General features: G+C 45.7%; 1 protein-coding gene across 1 annotated transcript; it reads left to right on the top strand.

Annotated features, from left to right (window-relative positions):
• Nucleotides 1-2,630: 2,630 nt before the first annotated feature.
• Nucleotides 2,631-11,974, top strand: LOC130380621 (uncharacterized). Its single transcript, XM_056587866.1, has 3 exons — nucleotides 2,631-2,788; nucleotides 5,539-6,209; nucleotides 11,847-11,974. Exons 1-3 carry the CDS (start codon nucleotides 2,631-2,633, stop codon nucleotides 11,972-11,974), a joined length of 957 nt encoding a protein of 318 aa, XP_056443841.1.
• The last annotated feature ends 10,934 nt before the right edge of the window (nucleotides 11,975-22,908 follow it).

Here is a 22,908-nt window from a genome sequence, read left to right as displayed (position 1 = left end):
GTTAGTGTAGGAGCCATTCCATTGAAAGAACTACAGGCGTCGCACTTTCGTTTTTCTTTCTGTTCGATGACGCAATCACTGCGTGTCCCGTGCCTATAGGCTATATAGTAATTGAACGCAGGCGCGCGGCTCACAGGAGACGCCGACAGAAATCGTTTTCAACCGCTCGGTACCACGCCGCATCCATACACACAATATAAAAAGATAGGAAAGTTTTCGAGGCAAATAAGCGACGCCGTTTTATTTTGAACCGAAGGAACAGTGTAGGTGCATGCATCGTCTTTAAGTTGTTCATTTGTTACTTTGAATGGCACGCACGCACCCACCGCAACCAGCCGATCTCCAAACAAACTCAGTAAGTGATGCCGCAGCACGTTGAAATCCGTCCCAAGGCGTCCATAAGGCTTCAATAATTTGCATGCTTGAAAGCCGTGACATAGTTGAAAACGTCTGAAGAGTTATTCCCTGGATGGATGTAATGAACATGATGTCGGACATTAATTAGTTGTGGAATTAATTGTACATTTAACCGGAATGGAGCATCGGAACTAAAACGCTGTGATTAAAGTCTTGTTTGACGTGAGGATTATTTGAATGGAAAAAGCCGTATAATTATGGCGACACATTAGTGCCATAATTCACTAACGTGATAAAAGATGCATTCGGGCGTATTATATTATTCCACACGCGTAGATATTAACTGCGAGCGCGCAAATGATCTCTGCGCGCGCAAAACAGCCTCTCGCGCGCGCAAATTACCACAGTGCGCGCAAAACAGCCTCTCGCGCGCGCAAATTACCTCAGCGCGCGCAAAACCTCTCGCGAAAGATGTTTTTACGCTCTCGCTCAAATTGAATTTTGGCACTATGGGGGAGGGAACCAAGGCAGGGCGGGCTTTCCTATGATTGGCCGTTTCTGAAGCGCGATATTTGATTGACAGCCCTCAGCCCTCCTCTCATTCAATTCTGAATTGTACAGTAAATGGCTGAAACGATAGTTACGTATTGTAACTCCAGATTCTATGAGTATAGGCGCAGCCTTTTAAGTGTCGGCCTCATTGTCCTTTAAATAGCTGAAGAAAAGCTGTTTATTGGGAGCAGAACGTCCGCCGGCGCCCGACTATATCTGCGAAATGCGGACGTTGTTGAGGCACGCCGCACGCGGACGTAATTGAGGCCCACGCTGTTGGTGGTCGGGGATTACAAAATGTTCAGTGCTACGGCTCACGCCTAGGGATAACCCAATAGCGATAGCCTTAAAAGGCTGCGCCTATACTCATAGAATCTAGAGTTACAATAAGTAACAATCGTTTCAGCCATTTACTGTACAATTCAGAATTGAATGAGAGGAGGGCTGAGGAGGGCTGTCAATCAAATATCGCGCATCAGAAACGGCCAATCATAGGAAAGCCCGCCCTGCCTTGGTTCCTTCCCCCATAGTGCCAAAATTAAATTCGAGCGAGAGCGTAAAAACATCTTTCGCGAGAGGTTTTGCGCGGGCTGAGGTAATTTGCGCGCGCGAGAGGCTGTTTTGCGCGCGCAGAGATCATTTGAGCGCTCGCAGTTAATATCTACGCGTGTGGAATTATATAATACGCCCGAATGCATCTTTTATCACATTAGTTAATTATGGCACTAATGTGTCGCCATATATAATGATCCAGTTGATGACACGAAGTGAATGACTTTAATCACCACCGTACGGAACGTTGAGGAGCCGCGCCCCGTTTAACGTGCTTTAACTCTGCAACTTATGTGCGCGTATAAATTTGCGTTGTTGAATTGTCGACAAAATGTCAATTGAAAATAAAGACGCCAGTAATGTGGTGGAATATGAGGAGCATGATGCAAATGTGGTGGGAGGCAACCCTGTCGCAAAACCTAAAGATGGAAGCGAGTCAGTAGTTAAACCAAAGAGAGTGCCCAAGTTAACTGAAAAGGGACTCGCAGCTAAATTTGAGCAGTTAACTAAATCGAGAAGTGCTAAATTAAAGCAGCTGATCACAAGCAGAAATCAAATTGAGTCACTTATGGTTGAATATGATAATCTGGAGGTTATTTCACAAATGCACATCAACTTCAATGTGCTTATCGAGGATTTTAGTAAAATCCAATGCTCAATTTATGAACTGCTTCCAAAGGTGAGAAAGGAAGATGATCACACAAAATGGTACTTACCAAATCTTGCCAGATTTAATGAATTCAAAAGTACAGTAAAGAAATGGAAGCAATATGCAGCAACACTTGCACAAGAGCATCAAGCCACAGAGGTTCCAGAAGAGCATACTTCTGGTGCCTCTCTCTTAAGCAAGGTTCCTCAAAGCAGCACAAGGAGCAGCCATAGATCTTCTACAGCTTCCTCTGCCAGGCGTAAAGCTGAAGCTGAAAGAGCAGCGCTCATGGCACAAGCTGAAGGTCTTAAAAATAAACTTGCACTTGAAAGGGAAGAAGCTGAGCTCACTCAAAGGTGGGAACAAATAAGAGCTCAAAAGGAAATGCTAAGCATTGAAACCCAACTTGCTGCTGCAGATGCTAAAATCAAGGTTTATGATGAGCTGGATGGAAGGAGCAGTGTGCTTTCAAGGCAAAAGGAAACTGCTAAAAGACTTTACTTTACTTCAGCTCAGTACGATGAGGCAGAAGATGCTGTTGATGGAGAGGGGCAGGATGTTGAAAATGAAGCTGGTGATGACGAAGGAGATGAACTTGCAGATGACAAGAACTACAGTCGTGTTGCTGCACAGTTACCTGGACAGAGCTCATATGCCCCTAGAGGTGAAAAGCGGAATGTACAAGTTAAAGGTCCAACTTTCAAGACAGAATTATTGCAATTACCAGTATCCCACAGTGACAAACATGCCCATGGCAAACACAGTGCAGACACCAACCTGATGAAAATAATGCAAAAGCAGAACGAAATAACGGAAATGCTGATTAAAGAACAAAGACTCTCAACTTTGCCCTCAAAGGAAATTCCTGTTTTTAAAGGCGACCCCATGCAATACATGACTTTTATTCGCACCTTTGAACATTGCATTGAAGGAAAAACAACTAATGAGCGGGACAGATTGTTCTTCCTAGATCAGTACACTGAAGGCCAGCCAAAATTACTTGTGAGAAGCTGTCTACATATGGAACCTGAAAAAGGGTACAACAAAGCAAAGCAATTGTTGCAAAAACACTTTGGGAACGACATCCTTATTGCTTCAGCCTATCAAGAGAAGGCGTTGAATTGGCCAGTACTTAAGTCTGAAGATCGAGCAGCACTGCAAGAGTACGCTTATTTTTTACGTGGTTGTGGTAATGCCATGATTGACATTGAAGCTCTTAATGACATGAACAATACATCTCACATGAGAACCTTTGTCTCAAAGCTTCCTTTCAAATTGAGAGAAAAATGGAGAGGTAAAGCTTATGAGTGTTATGAGCAAACCCAAGCAAGAGCCAAGTTCATGCAATTAGTCAGCTTTGTTGAAAGACAGGCAAATATGGCATGCGACCCATTATTTGGAAACATCCAAGATGTCACACCAAGGGACGACAGGAAAAAATTCCCCGGAGTAAAATCAGGCTCTGCATTCAAGAGTAGCTTCACAACTGTGACTACAGAAGAACCACTTCAAAATCCAACCCCTGTTATGGCGGCTCGACCCAGAATATGTTTGTTCTGCAAAAAGGACCACGCAACTGAAACTTGTAAAGAATTGAACGGCAAAAAGCGTGAAGAGAAAGTTGAATTCTTCAAAGTCAACGGAATCTGCTTCGGCTGCATGAACAAGGGTCATCTAAGCAAGGATTGCATGAGGAGACTGAGTTGTAAGATCTGCTAATTAAAGCACCCCACCATGCTGCACATCGAAAGAAATAAACCAGAGGAATTCAGGAGGCAGAATGAAGACAGAGCGACAGCGGTAAACAGCTCTCTGGTATCACTGGAGAAACCCGCTCATACTGGGGCCGGTGATAACCAAACATTAGCCATTGTACCAGTAAAGGTCAAACTGTCGAGCTGCAATGAAGCCATCCATACTTACGCCTTTTTAGACCCAGGCGGTACTGCCACCTTTTGCACAACTGCTTTACAAAGACAACTGAATGCTAAAGGAAGGAAAACAAGAATCTTACTGAAAACCCTTGGACACGAGAAGGTTGTGAACGTAGACAGAATCTCCGGTTTGGAAGTATCGAATCTTGAAGGAGATGATTTTATTGCGCTGCCAGCGGTCTACACCCAAGAGGAGATACCTGTTACAAAGGAGCAAATTCCCACATCGGAAGCCTTGAAGGAATGGGATTACCTAAAGGAGGTTGTGTTGACCCATATTGATGCTGAAATCGGGCTTCTGATAGGAACTAACGCACCTAAGACCATGGAACCATGGAAGGTAATAAACAGCCAAGAAGGTGGTCCTTATGCTGTCAAGACCAGGCTAGGATGGGTGGTTAATGGGCTTTTGAACGACTGCGGTGACGCTGAAGGTCAGCTTCGCCAGGTTCACAGTAATCGAATAGCAGTTGTAAACTTGGACGATCTTGTAAGGCAGAACTTCAATCATGACTTCCCTGAGAAGGTGTATGAGGAGAAGGCTGAAATGTCCATACAAGATAAACAATTCATGCACATTATGTCTGCTTCCGCCAAAATGAAAGATGGACACTACCAGCTAAAGCTCCCGTTCAAAAAGGATGACATCTCCATGCCAAACAATCGAGCGGTAGTAGAGCAGCGAGCTCTAGGCCTTAAAAGGAAATTACGCAAAAACACCAGCGTTCACCAGGAGTACCGTGACTTCTTGGCAGATGTCATAAAAAAAGGGCATGCTGAACTTGTGCCGCAAAACCAATTGACACAAGAAGATGGCAAAGTATGGTATTTGCCCCATCACACTGTATGGCACCCAAAGAAGCGCAAAATACGGGTCGTGTTTGATTGCGCCGCACACTTTAAGGGTACGTCTTTGAACGAAGAATTAATTCAAGGACCAAACCTCACGAATACCTTACTGGGAGTCCTCATTCGCTTTCGACAGGAACCAGTTGCGGTCATGGCAGACATTGAGGGAATGTATCATCAAGTCAAAGTACGTTCCGAAGACTCGAACTTCCTTCGGTTCTTGTGGTGGCCCAATGGCGACGTTGAGCAGAAATTGACAGAATACAGAATGACAGTTCATCTGTTTGGTGCAACGTCTTCGGCTAGTTGTGCCAGCTATGCCCTTAAAAGGACTGCGGAGGACAACTGCAAGCAGTACCCCAAGGAAGCTGTGGAAACAGTCCTGAACAATTTCTATGTGGATGACTGCTTGAAGTCGGTGCCAACGGAAGCTGAAGCTATAAAATTGAGTAAGGAGTTAACATCTCTCTGTGCACAAGGAGGCTTCAGGCTGACAAAGTGGATAAGTAATAGCAGATCAGTGTTGGCAGCCATACCCGGGAAAGAACGAGCTAAAGAGGTAAAGGATCTTGATTTGGACAAAGAATGCTTACCTGTGGATAGAGCCCTTGGAGTTGAATAGAGCACAGAAGATGACTCTTTCAGGTTTCACGTAACCTTGAAACCCCAAACCTTCACTAGAAGAGCAATCCTTTCCATTGTAGCGTCTGTGTATGATCCCATAGGATTTCTTGCTCCATTCATCTTTACAGCAAAATACATTTTGCAAGAGCTGTGTAAACTGAGCTGTGGGTGGGATGATGAAATTCCAAGTGCTTATCATTTAAAATGGCAGCAGTGGCTTGTTGGGCTGCGGCAAATGGAAAGCTACAAGGTCAACCGATGCATCAAACCAAAGAGCTTTGGAGCAGTGGCATCTGCTCAGCTTCACAACTTCTGTGATGCAAGCGAAGTTGGGTATGGCGTCGTAACCTACTTGCGACTCACCAATACAGAAGATGCAGTCCACACAGCTTTCCTTTTTGGGAAAACGAGGGTAGCCCCCTTGAAAAGGGTGACTATTCCTAGATTGGAATTGACTGCTGCAATGTTAGCAGTCAAGATTGACAAGATGCTAAAGACCGAACTGCAAACCCCACTTGCAAATTCAGTGTTCTGGACGGACAGCACTTCTGTCTTAAAGTACATCCGAAATGACACAAAGAGGTTCCAAACATTCGTTGCTAACCGTGTTGGAGTTATCAGAGAGTCGACCGACATTGATCAGTGGAGGCATATTGCCACCGAAAGAAATCCAGCAGACCTTGCCTCCCGTGGTATGACAGCTGAGGCATTCCTGAAACCCAATGTCTGGATAAGCGGCCCTCGGTTCCTCTTTGGCACAGAGGAAAACTGGCCACACAGCCCGGTGGATCTTGGTATAATTTCTCATGATGACCCTGAAGTCAAGAAGGATAAAGCAATCACAGTCAATGTAATCCAAGCCTCAGAACCAAGTCCAACTAATCAACTCATACACTACTTTTCAACGTGGACCAAGCTCCAACGAGCGGTAGCTTGGTTCCTGCGCCTGAAAAACCTCCTGCAAAGTCTGAGAAACGGAAGAAAGAAAAGTACTGCCAGCATGCCAGAAGTCGGAAGTCAAATGAAAGCTTTCAAGGGCTCTATGGGGTCACCAAAGCTTACCTTGGGCGACCTACGGTCGGCAGATGACGCAATTGTGAAGTTTTGTCAAGTGCAGAGCTTTCCGGATGAAATTGCGAGTTTGAAGAGTGAAACTAGGAACGTCAAAAGACAAAGCCCAATCTTTAAGCTTGATCCTAAGCTGGATAATGGAATACTGAGAGTCGGGGGAAGACTGAGTAAGCTGGCCATGCCGGAAGAGACAAAGCACCCCGTCATCCTAGCAAAGAATCACCATGTGTCTAAGTTAATTCTTGAAAATATCCATAGACAAATAGGACATTGTGGAAGGAATTACATGTTACATGTTTTAAGGCAGAAATATTGGATCCCTTGCGCCAATGCATTGTCCAGGAAAATTATAAACGACTGTGTAAAATGTAGACGTCTACGAGGTAACGTTGGCGAGCAGAAAATGGCGGATTTGCCTAGTGAGAGGATCACTCCCGATCTGCCACCCTTCACTAATGTCGGAGTGGATTACTTCGGCCCCATGGAGGTCAAAAGAGGAAGGGGCACAATAAAAAGGTATGGAGTCATTTTCACATGTTTAGCCAGTCGTGCGGTACACCTGGAGGTGGCGCATTCCCTTGACACAGATTCGTGTGTTAATGCCCTCCGACGATTCATTTGTAGGCGAGGACAACCTCCTCTGTCTCCTCCCCCCTAGCCTCCTCCTGCTAAATGGGTTCTGTGGCTCCGCCTTTAACCTCCTCTGTCTCCTCCCCCCTAGCCTCCTCCATGCAAAATGTTATTTTCTGGCTCCGCCTCTAACCTCCTCTGTCTCCTCCCCTTTAGCCTCCTCCTGCCAAATGGGTTCTGTGGATGGCTGCAGTGGAAGATTATTTGGTGTCGAGGAGGAGAAGGGCGGCTCATACACGTATTTATCACGGTTAGTGAAGACACACAGCTGCGGTGGCCATGGATACAGGACGTGGAAGGTGAGGGTCTCGGGTAATAGGGGGGCGCTCCTGGTACACGTTGTTGATCTCCCATACAGATCTGCCCCCTCTCAGCCTCTCTCTGGTGTAGATATACACACAAATAATGCAGATAGAATGGAATGCTTGACCCGTATTCATGTGGGTGAACTCAATCTCTCTCCCTCGCCGTCTCTCTCACACACACACACACACACACACACACACACACACACACACACACACACACACACACACACACACACACACACACACACACACACACACACACACACACGCATATGCCCCGTGCCTGCACTCACTTTCCTTTATAGATAATGTATTTACAATTGAATTTATTGCCTTTCTTCAGTTCCCGTGTTTTAAATTTGTATCCCTCCCCCTCTCTCCTAAGAGTTTAATTTTCCCTCCTATCTCCTAAAGCCTCCATCTCATTCCAAACTCTCCATCACTCTATCTCACCTGCCAATCCAGCAGACACACGCTCACACATACGTGCACTGCACACACACACACACACACACACACACACACACACACACACACACACACACACACACACACACACACACACACACACACACACACCTATACATGCAGACAGAGATGCAGGTGTGCGCACACACACACACCCACAAAAACACACATTTCTGCACAACGGCACAGCTAAACACACACACCTACATGTCTTGCGCACACACACACACACACACAGACACACCCTTTAAATTTCCTGAATATAAAGTACTTAGTTTTGCAGAATCTCTAGCTAGTTTTGTTGTATGCACAGAATGGGTTAACCTAGCGATTGTAAGTTCTTGGCACTTGGTTCTATGAGCATCCTTACTGTACTGACAGCGATATATTATTGTTTATCTTTCTTCTGACAAATGTACTTATAGTAAGTTGCTTCGGATGAAAGCATCTGCTAAATGCCCTAAATATACATTTAAATGTAATTGAGTCAAGGATACGGAACGTGTTCTGTGTGTTCATATCAAACTATACTGATCTCCTCTCCAGTGATTTCGAGAACAGAAGGGGAGGACATGGGAAGAGACAAAGATGAGGCTGTTGCACACATGCATCCATCCATTCTTTCATGTTCTTCTCTTGTTACTGTAACATCGTCCATGCTACACTCCCCCAAGGCAGCTTTTTCAGGCCTCCTTCACAACAAGGTCACAGGGTGGTAATGTAGGAACGGGTTTATTGCCTGATTATAATATAGAGCAGGAGTGTGTGACGTGTTACCATAACCAAGATCTGTATATGGAGATTGATGGTTTAACAGGTGTGCAGCCCCACCGAGCCCCAAAGTCCAGTCAGTTTGACTAGGGCCAGGTGAGGCTGCTCCAGCCATCATCCACACAAACTCCAGTTACCGTCCCGGTTTGCTAATTCAGTGTGTAGGATGAGGCTATCACCAGCTGTGCCTGTGATGTTGTTGAAATAAACAACATCATATATATGTTGTTGAAATAAACAACATCATAGATATAAAGGGGGTTACATAATGCCTCCATAAAATGTAATTGTTGAGATAAAAAATAAGCCTTATTCTGGAAGATGATATTGAATAAATAGGAATGGGTGTTAATGATCGATTGAGTTATTGGCATCATGTTCCTCCACACAGGCTGACACAAGTCTTGATGTTAGTTTTATTTGCATGCAGAGGAAAGTAAAAGGTGTTTTTCTAATGGTCATGGCCTTATATGTGTGTTTGTACATATTGAACTCCAAAAAAAACATAAATAATAAATTTACCAATGTAAAATAACAAGGCACCTCAAGAATGACTCCATGACCACACTAGGAACAAAACACTCACACACGCACGCACGCACGCACGCACGCACGCACGCACGCACGCACGCACACACGCACGCACGCACGCACGCACGCGCACGCACACGCACACGCACGCACACACCGGGATATTGTTCACCGTCATTTGTTATAATTAAAAGTTTATCAAAATTGCATAGATTGTTTTAGATACTTAGATACTTAATGATCCCAAAGGCTAATTGTATAGTTATGTAACCTTTTGGTTGTCTAGCTGCCTTGGTTGTAACCATATTTATTCTTTACATTTAACAAAGGGCATAATACAGGGTTAAACATTCAGACTCGCTATTCTTGTGTCTTCCGTCTTGGCATATGGGGGTGGATTACTGAACAAACCTTCTATCCACCTAGAGGTGTTTTTAAAGTGTTGACAACAGCGTCAATCACTCACACAGTCCCTGCCACGGGACGGCGTGAACCCCTTGACGTGTGAACCTCACCAACGCTCACGTTCATCAATCATCAACAGCTACTTTTTTAAGGAATCGCACCACTGCTGTAGGAAGCTGGGTAATGAATGTGGAGGACTTGCAATTACGGCTACTGTGGTTATACTTTAAAATCGGCAGAGCTTAACGAGAGAGAGAGAGAGAGAGAGAGAGAGAGAGAGAGAGAGAGAGAGCGCGAGATAGAGAGAGAGAGAGAGAGAGAGAGAGAGAGAGAGAGAGAGAGAGAGAGAGAGAGAGAGAGAGATTTTAAGTAGTAGATTGAATGCCAATATAGAGTATATCGCAACAAAACCCAGGATTTTCGAATTAAAACAGTTTTCAACGTTGATTCATTTAGACCATTTGTTCTCAAAGTGCGTCCCGCTGGCCAATGGCGGCCCGCAATGACATACAGATGAAAGTTATAAGAAAAAAGAATCATAATTTTTTTTATATCAATATTAATTTAAACAAAAATAAATAAATCTAAAGAGAAAATTCGGCTCTCTCTAGCATTAAATCCTTTTACATTTGTTAGTTTTAATCCAACTGTACATTACTTTGAAAGGATGGACCTCAGTTTTGTGATTTAGACCTCACTTGACCTCACTACCAGAGGTCCACGGTGCAATGTTTTTTTTCCACCACTGGGATGCTGACGGCTTTTTCCTGTGGCGGCCCTCAGTCAAATTTTGGGTTCCTAAATTGGCCCTCAACTGTCAAAACTTTGAGAACCCCTGATCTAGACCAACTCCCTGTAAACCCATCCAGGTACCCAGGGTCTGCTTTTAGAGTAATGGGGTTCAGTTTCCCTGGAGGGCAAGGGGGCATCGTTTGACCTGTGGTGAGGGCCAGCGTCAGCTCCAGTCACGGGAGGAGCTTTGGGCGCTGACCGTAGAAAGCGGTTAGCTTCTCTGCAGAGAATGGCAGAGCTCAACTTATATGAATGGGAGGAAGGCTTAAGGGGATTTTTGAGGGGTAAATAAAAACAGAGGGAGGTGGGCGTCACTTTAGAGCCCAGACAGCCTAGAATTCTGAATCATATCGTATAGCGACGGGGTTGGAATTTGGGAAGAGCACCAGGAAATAGGCATAGCTCCGAAGACACAAAAGAAGGCACCACTAATACCTGAAGCATCAGTCGTGGGAGATTAGACACCATTCACATACAGAAGGTATTCACACACAAAGATAAGAAGCTCACCACGCATTGGGGGGATTGTAGAGCTACCCCCCCCCCCCCCCCCCCCCATCACAGCCCCCTGTGCATTGCCACTGCATTCATCCCTTGATATGGCACGTGCTTTCCTTCAGAAGGACCTTGTTAAGAGATAATTATGTTAGTCTGTTAACACAATTGTGTTAACTCCATCACCACAAGAGGAGATGGGGTGTAAAAGGAGAGGGAGAGAGGAAAGAATAGAGATAGACAGATATGGCTAGAGAAGAAAGAGATAGCAAGAGAATTAGGAAAGAGAGAGGGTGGAAGGGGGGTCTATAGAGAGATAGACAGAAGGATAGCAATAGAATGAGGAGAGGGACAGAGACAGAGAGCGAGGGTAACGGGGGGAGAGAGATAGATTGATAGAGAGATAACTATAGAATGAGGAGAGAGAGAGAGAGGGAAAGCAAGAGAGAGAGAGAGAGACAGAGAGAGAGAGAGAGCGAGAGAGAGAGCGAGAGAGAGAAAGAGGGAGAGAGAGAGAGAGAGAGAGAGAGGGATTGGCAGAGAGATAGCAATAGAATGAGGAGAAAGAGAGAGAGACGGAAAGAAAGTGAGAGAGAGAGAGAATGAGGAGAGAGATAGAGAGAGAGGGTGTGTCACGGGGGAGGGAGAGATAGATGGACAGAGAGATTGCAAGAGAATGAGGAGAGAGCAAGAAGGGGAGCTTCACAGAGGAACAGAGAGAGCGTGAGGATGAGAGAGAGAGGAGGAGATTCTTCACAGAGAAAGGCGTTTAAGAGAGAGGGTTATACACTTTCAAAAAGAGTGAGCAGGAGAGACAGATGCTAACTTGCCCCGCCCAGCCTACCGCTGGGCCACTAGCTCTTCGACCTTCAGCCAGCCTTCACTCGTCCCCCCGGCTCCAGCGGTCGATACTCACCCAGCCCATCCGCGGGTCACCTCAGGCGGGGCCCGCGGCCGGCAGCTGCCTGGGGCCCGCGGCGGCCTAGCCCCCGCGGCGCAGAGAGGCTTATCAGCTAGCCGAGCCTGTAGCGTCTCCCGTCAGGACAGGGTTGCAGGCAGAGTCGGTGATTAATGCAATGTTAGGGTTAGCCACTCAGGGTCAGTGTCCCGCTCTCTCTTGTGACAAAGATCGAGTTTGTTCGTCTTGTTTAAGGACCAGTCAGTCAAGGCGTGCTAAATCAAATCTTTGTCTATGATTTGATTTACTGTTTTACTTGCTCAGGCCATGTCAGAACCCCCACTCACTCACTCCCTCACTCGCTCCTCGTCTCCCAATGCCCACAACGACAGCTGGCCCTGCGAGCCATCATTCAACTTCACTTCCTTCAGCCTAATTTTTTCCCCCACCATCACCCTTACTTACTATTTCAGTTCATTCCATGTCTAAAATAAAGTGTGTGGGCCCATTGATCCGGGGCACCGATCAGACGGTGGGAGATGTTCTTTCTTCATAAATGCCTGAGAAAAAACATAAACACATACACACTGTTTGATCAAAGCCATCACGTCTCTTCGCCTTTGTCCAGAACGCACACTCATTTGACCTGACAACAGCCCCTCAAAAAAACCGCCCTCTCAGATCCTTAACGTTGCTTGACATCTGAACCTCCCCAACTCCCCCCCCACACCCCAGACACGCCTCCTAGAGCAACCTGTGTTGACAAACATACTTCTGAACAGAGGAGAGACGAGTACAGGCTCTGACTTTTTCGTCAGTACATTTAATGACTGATCCTCAGTCAGACATAAAGTCAGTCAGCCAGTCAGAGGAGCAGATTGATAATAGAAAGAAGACAGACAGACAGACATGTAGTCTGTAAGCCAGGCAGATGGGTAGATAGATCATAGGAAGAAGACAGACAGACAGACAGACAGACAGATATACATCATTCTTGGTTAGATAATTAAGTGATATTATATTAGAATCCAGATTTTTCTGGCTACAATTTCTTAAACAAGTCTATATATATATATTTATACATACATACAGACAGGGACGTGCACAGGAATTTTGAGGGGCAGTTGCTCTGACCTGAAAAAAGGGCTCCCCCCCCCCCTCCCATGCAGCTCTTTAACCCTGTACTTTCTAGCATGGTCCTCTCATATATGGTGATCAGCACTTAGGCCTACCTGCCCTATGTGCCTCCTCCTGGTCACATTTTCCGAGTGTCTGGAGGCTTGTGGCTGCTCCTCATCTTAAATGTAATGTAATTATGAAAAATTAGTAGGCTAAAATATGAGTCTGATTAATTTATCAATTAGCCTACACAGTATAATTTTTTATCACTATGCAAAGTCTCTGTCCCACCTGCTGTTTGGCTTTTTCGTAGCCAACCCTGTAGTGATGTGCTCCTCTTTGCTGCCTCCTTTAGTTGTCTCTCTCTCTCTCCTGAATCCTTCTCTTTTCACTGGGCATTTCGGCTTCACTTAACAATAACAAACAATACCCAAAATAGTGATAAGATTTAGGCATGAACCATTTTGAATGAAAGAATTCATGTGATGCATTACTTCCATCATTTATTCTTCTTGTTAAAACGAAATGTTAGAAACTAACTATCAGCAGATATGTAGCTTAGTTTGCCTACCAAAAAAAAAAGTGTAGACTATAGTGATAACGGGCTGCTTGTCTGCAAGCTAGCTAGCTGTCTGATTATTTAGGCTAAACGTTACGTGGCAAACTGAGCCTGGATTTATGAATTGTAATTAATTTCATAAAACGTGATGATGATTGTTTGTTTGTTATACATCTCAAATTCACCTTTTCCGACAACATCAAGGAAGTCGTCTCACAGGTGCTGTCACACTAAATTTGTACCGGCTGGCAAATTTGTACCGGGCGCGTCATCCATACGAAATCCATTCCAAACCTGCCTGCAACAGATGATCGCGTCGTCCGTTGCCGGGCAGGTTTCAAAAAACATTCGCGGCCATGTTGCCAAAGACGAAATAACACAATACAGTTAACGTATCGCTAGATAACACTTGTTTTTACTTTATATTTGTATTGTATTTCATTGTTCAATCAAATTTAGCAAGTAAACTGAGTGTTTAAAGCAAGTCAAGGACGAAATAGCACAATACAGATAACGGATCGCTAGATAGAAGGTTCACGAATGTTCGTGAACCTTTCACGTCATTCACGCGATCGTCCGTTGCCAGGCAACGGACGACGCGATCATCTGTTGCCGGGCAGGTTTGGAATTGATACGTATTGATGGCGCACCCGGTACACATTTGGCAGCCGGTACAAATTTAGTGTGACTCCGCCGGTGTTCCGGTCGCGTGCAGCGCTGCAGCTACGTAAAGCAGCTTTCACACGCCGCGCGGCAACTCGCCGCCTCCATTCATTTCAATGAGGGAAGGGCGGCAGAGGGGAGGCGGCAAAAGCGGCTGTTGCCGCGCGGCAGAGTTTGCCCTCCCCCTACTGACTTTCACTCTCAGTGCCCGAACGGAATTGAAGGAGGCTACGCTTACTTTATGAAATGTTTCGAGTGGCGATTTTTTTTATCTAGGCCTGCATGAAATTCTGCATCCATTAAATGATTAAAAAAAATATATTTTTTTTTCCTCGGAAGGGCAACGTGAGTCAAGGAGGGCATATGGGCAGTTGCCCAAGCAACCTGAGCAACCCCCCTGTGCACGTCCCTGCATACAGAATAAGCTTTTTTTTACATCAGAAGCGTGTGGTAAAGGGATATCCAATCCCTAATCTTCAGAGGAGGTACAATACTGCAGATCACAGAATCTTCCCCATTTTGTTGTCTGCAGGGCTCCATTTGGCTCGTATATCGTCTTGATAAAACGTCCTGGAATTGCGGTGAAAGTGAGACTTCAGCAATTTCAACCTAGTTGAAACCTAGTATCGGCTCAACTTAGTGAGAAAAAGTAATACCGCAATGCTTTGTTTGGGTCACTGCACGTAATAGGCTTACACACATGATCTCCTTCTCATCCCTCTCTTTCTCCTTCTTTCACTCGCCCTCTACCTCTCTCTACCTCCCTCTCCCTCCCTCTACCTTTCCTTCTCTCACTCTCCCTCTCTTTGCCCCTCTCTCTCCCTGTCCCTCTATCTACCTACCTCTCTCCCCTCTCCCTTTCTCTCCCTCTCTCCAACTCCCTCTCTCCACCACCCTCTCTCCTTCTCTCTCCCTCCGTCCCTTTGAGATCTTTCTTCAAGGTCTCCTCCACTAAAACAAGTGTTTGATTTCATTCAGTTATACCTGAGGGAGACCAAAACACAACCTTGGAGGTCAGGCAAGGGGAGATGTAGAGTTTAAGTACGAGGGATTGAGGGTAAAACATGCAGACAAAGGATTATCTGTTCGACTTATAACTGTATTGAAATGAAGAAAGCCTGCAGGTTGTCAGCTGGATAGACCAATGGGGTGGGAGAGTTTCATGGTGAGGTTCCAAGATGAAAGGTTGTGGGTTTGAACCACAGTGTCTCCAGTCTGCCCGTATGCATCCATGAGCAAAACAAGTCAACCTCCAGCCCCACCCTGCTCCTCAAAGACATGCATCTAACATAATCACTTTAAATCACATTGGAAAAAAGGATCTATATAGTAGGCTATCTAGTATTGATTAGTCTCGAAGAACTAGAGAAAGAACATAATCTGTGGTTCTCATTAATTTGTATATTATTAGTCAACAGAACGCAGGCAGATTGTGAACGAGGACCGGAGAGATGGAGGAGAGATATCTTTGGTGTCGTTCTGCATGCCAACCCTGCAGACATGAAACCCTGCGTTTCATCGGCTGTTCCGCTTTGTGATAGAGCAGCAAAATAAAATAAAAAGTAGAAATCTGAAAACAGCCATGTGGTGATGCATGTTCATCGTTTATGACCTTTGATTCGAGCATATTCACATTCAAGAGCACGGCTCAGATGCTAGCCATGCGCAGCCAATCAACTCTTTGCTCTGATCATACCAGCAACAGGGCCCTAGCATGGGTCTGGAGACGACAAAAGCACACATGAATCATAAATAAAACAGCCCTATTGATCCTTAGAAAAATGGAGCGCATTAAAAAATCATTAAAATCCTGACTTTGTTTGAAGGGAATTGATTGGTTAGATGGACTAGTTTCCAGGTATTTTTGTTCCCTATTTTGCAATCATTGTCATCTTTTCATCATTCTTTTCATTTGGCCGTCGTTGAACAGAATAGTGCGATGCGGAGCGCTGGGCTTTTCAGCCACGCACAAGGTTACCACCGTCATGAGGGCCACGAGAGCTTTGTTCTCCGCCTGCTGTCCAAATCAGAGTGGAGACGACACCTCTGTGAGTCATGCCCTCATTGTGCTGCTGGAGACGGAGACAGAGAGGAGCTTAAGCACTTTACACTTTATCTTTCCCGAGGTCGCCCTGTGAGCCCTGGAGAGGTCTAGCCTGAATTTCATTACATAACTACTCACTCTTTCAACAGTCTGTAGAGCATTCAGGACTCAACTGGACGGACAAATGAACCTTATTGTTTCACGTTGAATCCCTGTGTTTGTAACCGAACAGACGTCAAACTGACATGAAGAGAAATTAAGGATGGAAGTGGTTGCTTTTAGCCTATGTCTGGAGGAGAAGTCAGGGACCCATAAGTGCTACAGTGTCTCCGCTTCTGAAGAATAAGAGAACCAAGAGTACAAGCCTCTGGCTCAGGGATGCCCAGCACACAGACACCTGGATTCGAACCCAGAAGCTTTCTGTTGGAATCCAGACAAAACCACCTAACCTCTAATAATTTATCCTGAACACATGCAGCGCCCCTAACACACGCTAAAACACTTACCTGTCCAGTATGGGATATGCAAATGAGACGGAATACGTGTGTAGAAGTAGAGAGCGTTTGAACCTGGAACCGATGTAGCTGTCAATGGTCAACACATGTTACTGCCTCTCGTCAATCCATTTCATCCACGCACATACTCTCGCCCGCCTCCAACCATGTCCCAAGCAAAAGGTCAGCGTAGAAGAACAATTACACAGGACCTCGCTGAAGGTGATGGATTCTAGTAAGTGGACAGCTTAACAGCCTCGTCGTCATCTCGTGGGAAGGTGCACTTATTCTTTCACTCTCTTCTTTGTGGCCATTGGGCTGAGAGAACATGGGTTGGACCATAAACCTGGTATCTTTCTATATCTATATATATTGCTATGTTTCTTCACCTATTGTAATTGCTGTGCTGTGCAGACTAGAGCAGGCTGTGCTGCACTTGCCCATCGGTGTGGGGAGAGATCTAGAACTCTGATCTGTGTGGGCCCTGTCCGGGGTCGAGCCCTACATCAGATGCATCAGATAAACACACAGAACCTCTGTTCTCTCCCCTGCGTGAATCCAACGTTCTTCCGACCCCTGGACATTATTATTACCACATCATCCCAGGGGCTGGCTGGTTGGAGATGTCCCCAGGTACCTGTCTGACTTGTGGACTCCCAGTGGGATGGATTTCGTCCTATTTCTCATCCAGCAGTTTATTTTATTTTACAATTATTTTACAGGGACAATGCACAATGTATAATCAAGCCAGATTATAGCAACAAGGCTAATTTACATCTGTTGTCCCTGGACAGGGGTTTATGTAATAATACAAATTAACAGACAACATTCAATAAGTGGGGACAATGACTCAAACACACACCACAGTGACATGTACAGAGAAATATAATTGAGTAATGAGAAAAACATGAAATAAGAAAAAAATAAACTCAGAGACAAAAATCAATGACTAAACATTTTGACAACGTTGGTTTACTTTCAACCATTTCTTAAGGCTTCATTTAAGGTGGTGAGTGTGGCCCTTTAAAGACTATCTACATAAAATGACCAAAGTACCAAACAAGCAGATTTTCTTTTACATTTCGTTGATTTGGTTCGTACTGCTGTTCTGTGGCGAAACATCCACTCCAATCTCCACATCCTCTTTCATCAACATTCAAGCATTCAAGTGTGTGTGTCTATTCTACTTAGTCAATAGATTGTGTGTGCTCCAATAGTACAACGTGTACTGCACCATCCATCACCCAATATGTGATGTGTGTGTGTGTGTTGAGTGGGGGGGGGGGGGGGGGGGGGGGGGGGGACAGCTCTACAGGCTACAGGGCTGCACATTTCAAATTACGTGTGCAGAATATTTGGCTGCATGGAGACGTGGAGGGGTTAGGTTATAAAATGAAACATGACTGCACTGTTAGGTCTCTGTGTGTGTGGGTTGTGTGTGTGTGTGGGGCGGGGGAGGGTCACACTCTTTAAATACTTTCAAGGCTTCTTTATTCGTTTTTTATACTAAGGTTTTAGTAGTGGACAGCTTGTGTACCGTGCATCAAAATATGAAATGATTTCCATATGAACTCACTCTTTTTTCTCTTCACAAGAATGTTGCTGTCGTCGTATGACAACAAACACGTCTCCAGCAGCCGTTACTACGACAACAACAACAACATCAACAACAACCTTGTTTGGCAGAGAAATCAAAAAAACGGGTTACAATGGAAACGGAGGTATGCTATGGTCTCAAAGATCAGACTGTAGATTAACATCTAAAGTCTGGCAACGGACAAGCTCAGATCTAGGTTAACGAGGCAGTTCACTTCCCTTTGCCTCCAATTTGTATAGACTAATCATGGTGCTGGAGGCGGGGCTCTGTAAGCTCATCATTGGAGAACATAACTCAACCAGCGGTTGTGAAATGTGACAAGTGTATGCAAAGGTTTCAAATCAACATGGTGTAGACTAGCCACTGTAGAAATACACAAAAAAATCCCCTTCTGGAAGATCCATCCACCTCCGTGAGTGCATGTTCTTCAGTGGACACTAGGGCATAGCCCTGCCCCTGGCAGTGGGTTGTTTCCCGCCCAGGATCTGCAGCATCTCCCAGAAGAACTTCTGCTAGGACACAGAGGGACCGCTGGATCCCAGATTAGCTGCGGCATTGATCTGAAGTGTGAGAGAAACACCTCGGTGCCGCCCTGAAGGGAGCCCTAACACCTTGTCTAATGGACTCTAATGATATTAATTGGCTCCAGGACGGTTGATAAGACTCTGAAAGGCACTGGAGCATATCTCAGGCCTCCAATTCACCCCCCTACTTAACACTGGAGGGGGGGGAAGGGACGGAGAGAGACGAGGGATGGGAGACGGGAGTAAGAGAGAGAGAGTGAAAGAGAGAGGGGAGAGAGACCGGGGGATACAGATGGAGAGAGCACAAGAGGGAAAGGAGAGAGTGGGAGGGAGAGAGCGAAAGGTAGAGAGTTGATTAAATTCAACAAAAGCAGGATAACAAAAGAGGATCCGGGGGAGACATGCACGCATGCTGATTTTTATTCAGAAAATTATTTGGGAATTGTGTGAAGACATGCTTTCACTTACTTTAATTTCTCTATTTTATTATATATGTATTTATATGTATATATATATATATAAATAAAAATAACTAAATAAATTGCGTTAGTCGCGCGATAAAAAAAATAACGTATATATATATATATATATATATATATATATATATATTAGTGCTGTGTCAGTTAAACGCCTTATAAACGGCGTTAACGCAAACCAATTTTAACGACGTTAATTTTTTTATCGCGAGATTAACGCAATTTATTTAGTTATTTTTATTTTTTCTTTGGCTCAAAACAAAGAAGCAGTAGCCTGACTGCTATGTTCAAGGCAGTATGTTTGTATGTTCATCGTTTAATTGCACAATAGGCTTCTTTTTTTGCATCGTCCTGTTTTGATCAGCATATGCCAATGTTGTTATCAATGAAAAAAACATTTGCACAAGGCAAGCCGATGCACTTCTCCATGTTGATAAGAGCATTAAAATGAGAAAAATTAATGGGACAAAGAAATCAAGGGATATTTAGCATAGAATTTTTTGAGATTAATCGTGAGTTAATCCGTTAACCCGTCCTAGGTATCTTCAACTCACACCTCCGGCGGAGTTTTTCTAGCATTCCTGTGGAGGTTGGGGACATTGAGCCGGAGTGGGCTGTGTTCAAAGCCTCCATTGCTGAAGCTGCGGTGGCTAGCTGTGGCCTCAGGGTCTTAGGCTCCTCAAGGGGCGGTAACCCTCGGACACCGTGGTGGACACCGGTGGTCAGGGAAGCCGTCCGATTGAAGAAGGAGGCCTTCCGGGATATGATATCCTGGAGGACTCCTGACTCGGTTGCAGGGTACCGACAGGCCCGAAGGGCTGCAGCTGCTGCCGTGTCGGAGGCTAAGCAGCGGGTGTGGGAGAAGTTCGGAGAGGCCATGGAGAAGGACTTCCGGTCGGCACCAAAGTGTTTCTGGAAGACTATCCGGCACCTCAGGAGGGGGAAACGGGGAACCGTCCAAGCTGTGTACAGTAAGGAGGGGACTCTGTTGACCTCAACTGAGGAGGTCGTCGGACGTTGGAAGGAACACTTTGAGGAACTCCTGAACCCGAATAACACGCCCTCTATGTTGGAGGCAGAGCTCGAGGTTGATGGTGTTTCGTCGTCAATTTCCCTGGTGGAGGTCACTGAGGTAGTCAAACATCTCCGCAGTGGCAAAGCCCCAGGGATTGATGAGATCCAGCCAGAAATGCTAAAGGCTCTGGGTGTTGAGGGGCTGTCATGGTTGACACGCCTATTCAACATCGCGTGGGAGTCGGGTACAGTGCCAAAGGAGTGGCAAACCGGGGTGGTGGTTCCCCTGTTCAAAAAGGGGGACCAGAGAGTGTGTGCCAATTACCGGGGTATCACACTTCTCAGCCTCCCTGGTAAAGTCTACTCCAAGGTACTGGAAAGGAGGGTTCGGCCGATCGTCGAACCTCAGATTGAAGAGGAACAATGCGGTTTTCGCCCCGGACGTGGAACTACGGACCAGCTCTTCACTCTTGCAAGGATCCTGGAGGGGGCCTGGGAGTATGCCCATCCGGTCTACATGTGTTTTGTGGATCTGGAGAAGGCGTATGACCGGGTCCCCCGGGAGAAACTGTGGGAGGTGCTGCGGGAGTATGGGGTAAAGGGGTCTATCCTCAGGGCCATCCAATCCCTGTACTCCCAAAGCGAGAGCTGTGTTCGCGTCCTCGGCAGCCAGTCAGTTTCGTTCTCGGTGGGTGCTGGGCTCCGCCAGGGCTGCGCCTTGTCACCAATCCTGTTTGTGATATACATGGACAGGATATCGAGGCGTAGTCGTGGTGGGGAGGGGTTGCAGTTCGGTGGTCTGAGGATCTCGTCACTGCTTTTTGCGGATGATGTGGTCCTCATGGGATCATCGGCCTGTGACCTTCAGCACTCACTGGATCGGCTGGCGGCCCGAGTGTGAAGCGGCTGGGATGAGGATCAGCACCGCTAAATCTGAGGCCATGACTCTTAGCAGGAAACCGATGGATTGCTTACTCCGGGTAGGAAATGAGTCCTTAGCCCAAGTGAAGGAGTTCAAGTACCTCGGGGTCTTGTTCGCGAGTGAGGGTACTATGGAACGTGAGATTGGCCGGAGAATCGGAGCAGCGGGGGCGGTATTGCGTTCGCTTTACCGCACCGTTGTGACGAAAAGAGAGCTGAGCCACAAGGCAAAGCTCTCGATCTACCGGTCGATTTTCGTTCCTATCCTCACCTATGGTCATGAGGGCTGGGTGATGACCGAAAGGACGAGATCGCGGGTACAAGCGGCCGAGATGAGTTTTCTCAGAAGGGTGGTTGGCGTCTCCCTTAGGGATAGGGTGAGAAGCTCAGCCATCCGTGAGGAACTCGGATTAGAGCCGCTGCTCCTTTACTTAGAAAGGAGTCAGCTGAGGTGGTTCGGGCATCTGGTAAGGATGCCCACTGGGCGCCTTCCTTGGGAGGTGTTTCAGGCACGTCCAGTGGGGAGGAGACCTCGGGGAAGACCCAGGACTAGGTGGAGAGATTATATCTCAACACTGGCCTGGGAACGCCTCGGGATCCCCCCGTCAGAGTTGGTCAATGTGGCCCGGGAAAGGGAAGTCTGGGGCCCCCTGCTTGAGCTGCTCCCCCCGCGACCCGACCCCGGATAAGCGGAAGAAAATGAGATGAGATGATGATGAGATGAGATCGTGAGTTAACTGTGACATTAATGCGATTAATCAGGATTAAATATTTTAATCGCTTGACAGCGCTAATATATATAATATATAGATAAATTGATCTATAGAAATGTATGGTAACACTTATCAAACATTCAAATACTTAAGTGTTACAATATATATATATATATATATATATATATATATATATATATATATATATATCGGCCTATATATATATACGTATATGTGTATTGATATTTTATGTCCCATATATATTTGTTTAAACCTATAAAGATGTACAGTATCCTTTAGCAACAACTTGCATAATCAGTTCTTTCCCCCTATGTTTATGTGTAGGAAACAAACGTACTGCAACAGTCTGTGTTTCTCTACTGATGCGTTACTTTTAAATATATGTTTAATGAACCTTATGTTCAATAGCGTACCTACTAATGTTTCACTGGTCTTGTTCAAAGTGTTTGTGTGACACGCTGTTCATTGTCTCCCTCGATTACCATAAACCCTCCATCAGGCTGTGCTTGAGAAAAACCGTGAAGACCCCCGGCCCCCCATGCGATCACGCCACATAACCTCCTCCCAGTGTTGTGAGCTGCCAAGCCAACAAAACTAATGTGCGTCCTTCATCGGGGCTCTTTGTGACACGACGCTGGCGATGTGCATGCGTTCTTTCATGCACAGCGACTGAAGTTGTGAAGCACAATATGAGGCAGGGAGGTTCATACTACGCAGCGTCTCGCTTATCAAGGTTCTTCTATGGAGATAACATATCGTATTCCAGATGTCCCTCCTGGTATCATCTGAAAGCAGATGTGCTTATTAGATCCAGCGCTCTCAAAGCGCCATAAACACCGGATTTGTAAATCAAAGACAATATTAATATGTAAATTAT

Source organism: Gadus chalcogrammus, chromosome 4 (assembly GCF_026213295.1).
Source record: "Gadus chalcogrammus isolate NIFS_2021 chromosome 4, NIFS_Gcha_1.0, whole genome shotgun sequence".
Lineage (NCBI taxonomy): Eukaryota > Metazoa > Chordata > Actinopteri > Gadiformes > Gadidae > Gadus > Gadus chalcogrammus.
Note: the sequence above shows the minus strand (reverse complement) of the source record. Positions and strands in the feature narration are given on the sequence as shown.

What these genes read in the sequence shown, in the direction of transcription:
- LOC130380621 (XM_056587866.1), top strand. Translation starts at nt 2,631, where the DNA reads ATGAGGCAGAAGATGCTGTTGATGGAGAGGGGCAGGATGTTGAAAATG. An exon ending in CTAGAGGTGAAAAGCGGAAT is followed by an intron (nt 2,789 to 5,538) that starts GTACAAGTTAAA and finishes TGACTCTTTCAG; the next exon opens with GTTTCACGTAACCTTGAAAC. An exon ending in AGCAGACCTTGCCTCCCGTG is followed by an intron (nt 6,210 to 11,846) that starts GTATGACAGCTG and finishes CTGGGCCACTAG; the next exon opens with CTCTTCGACCTTCAGCCAGC.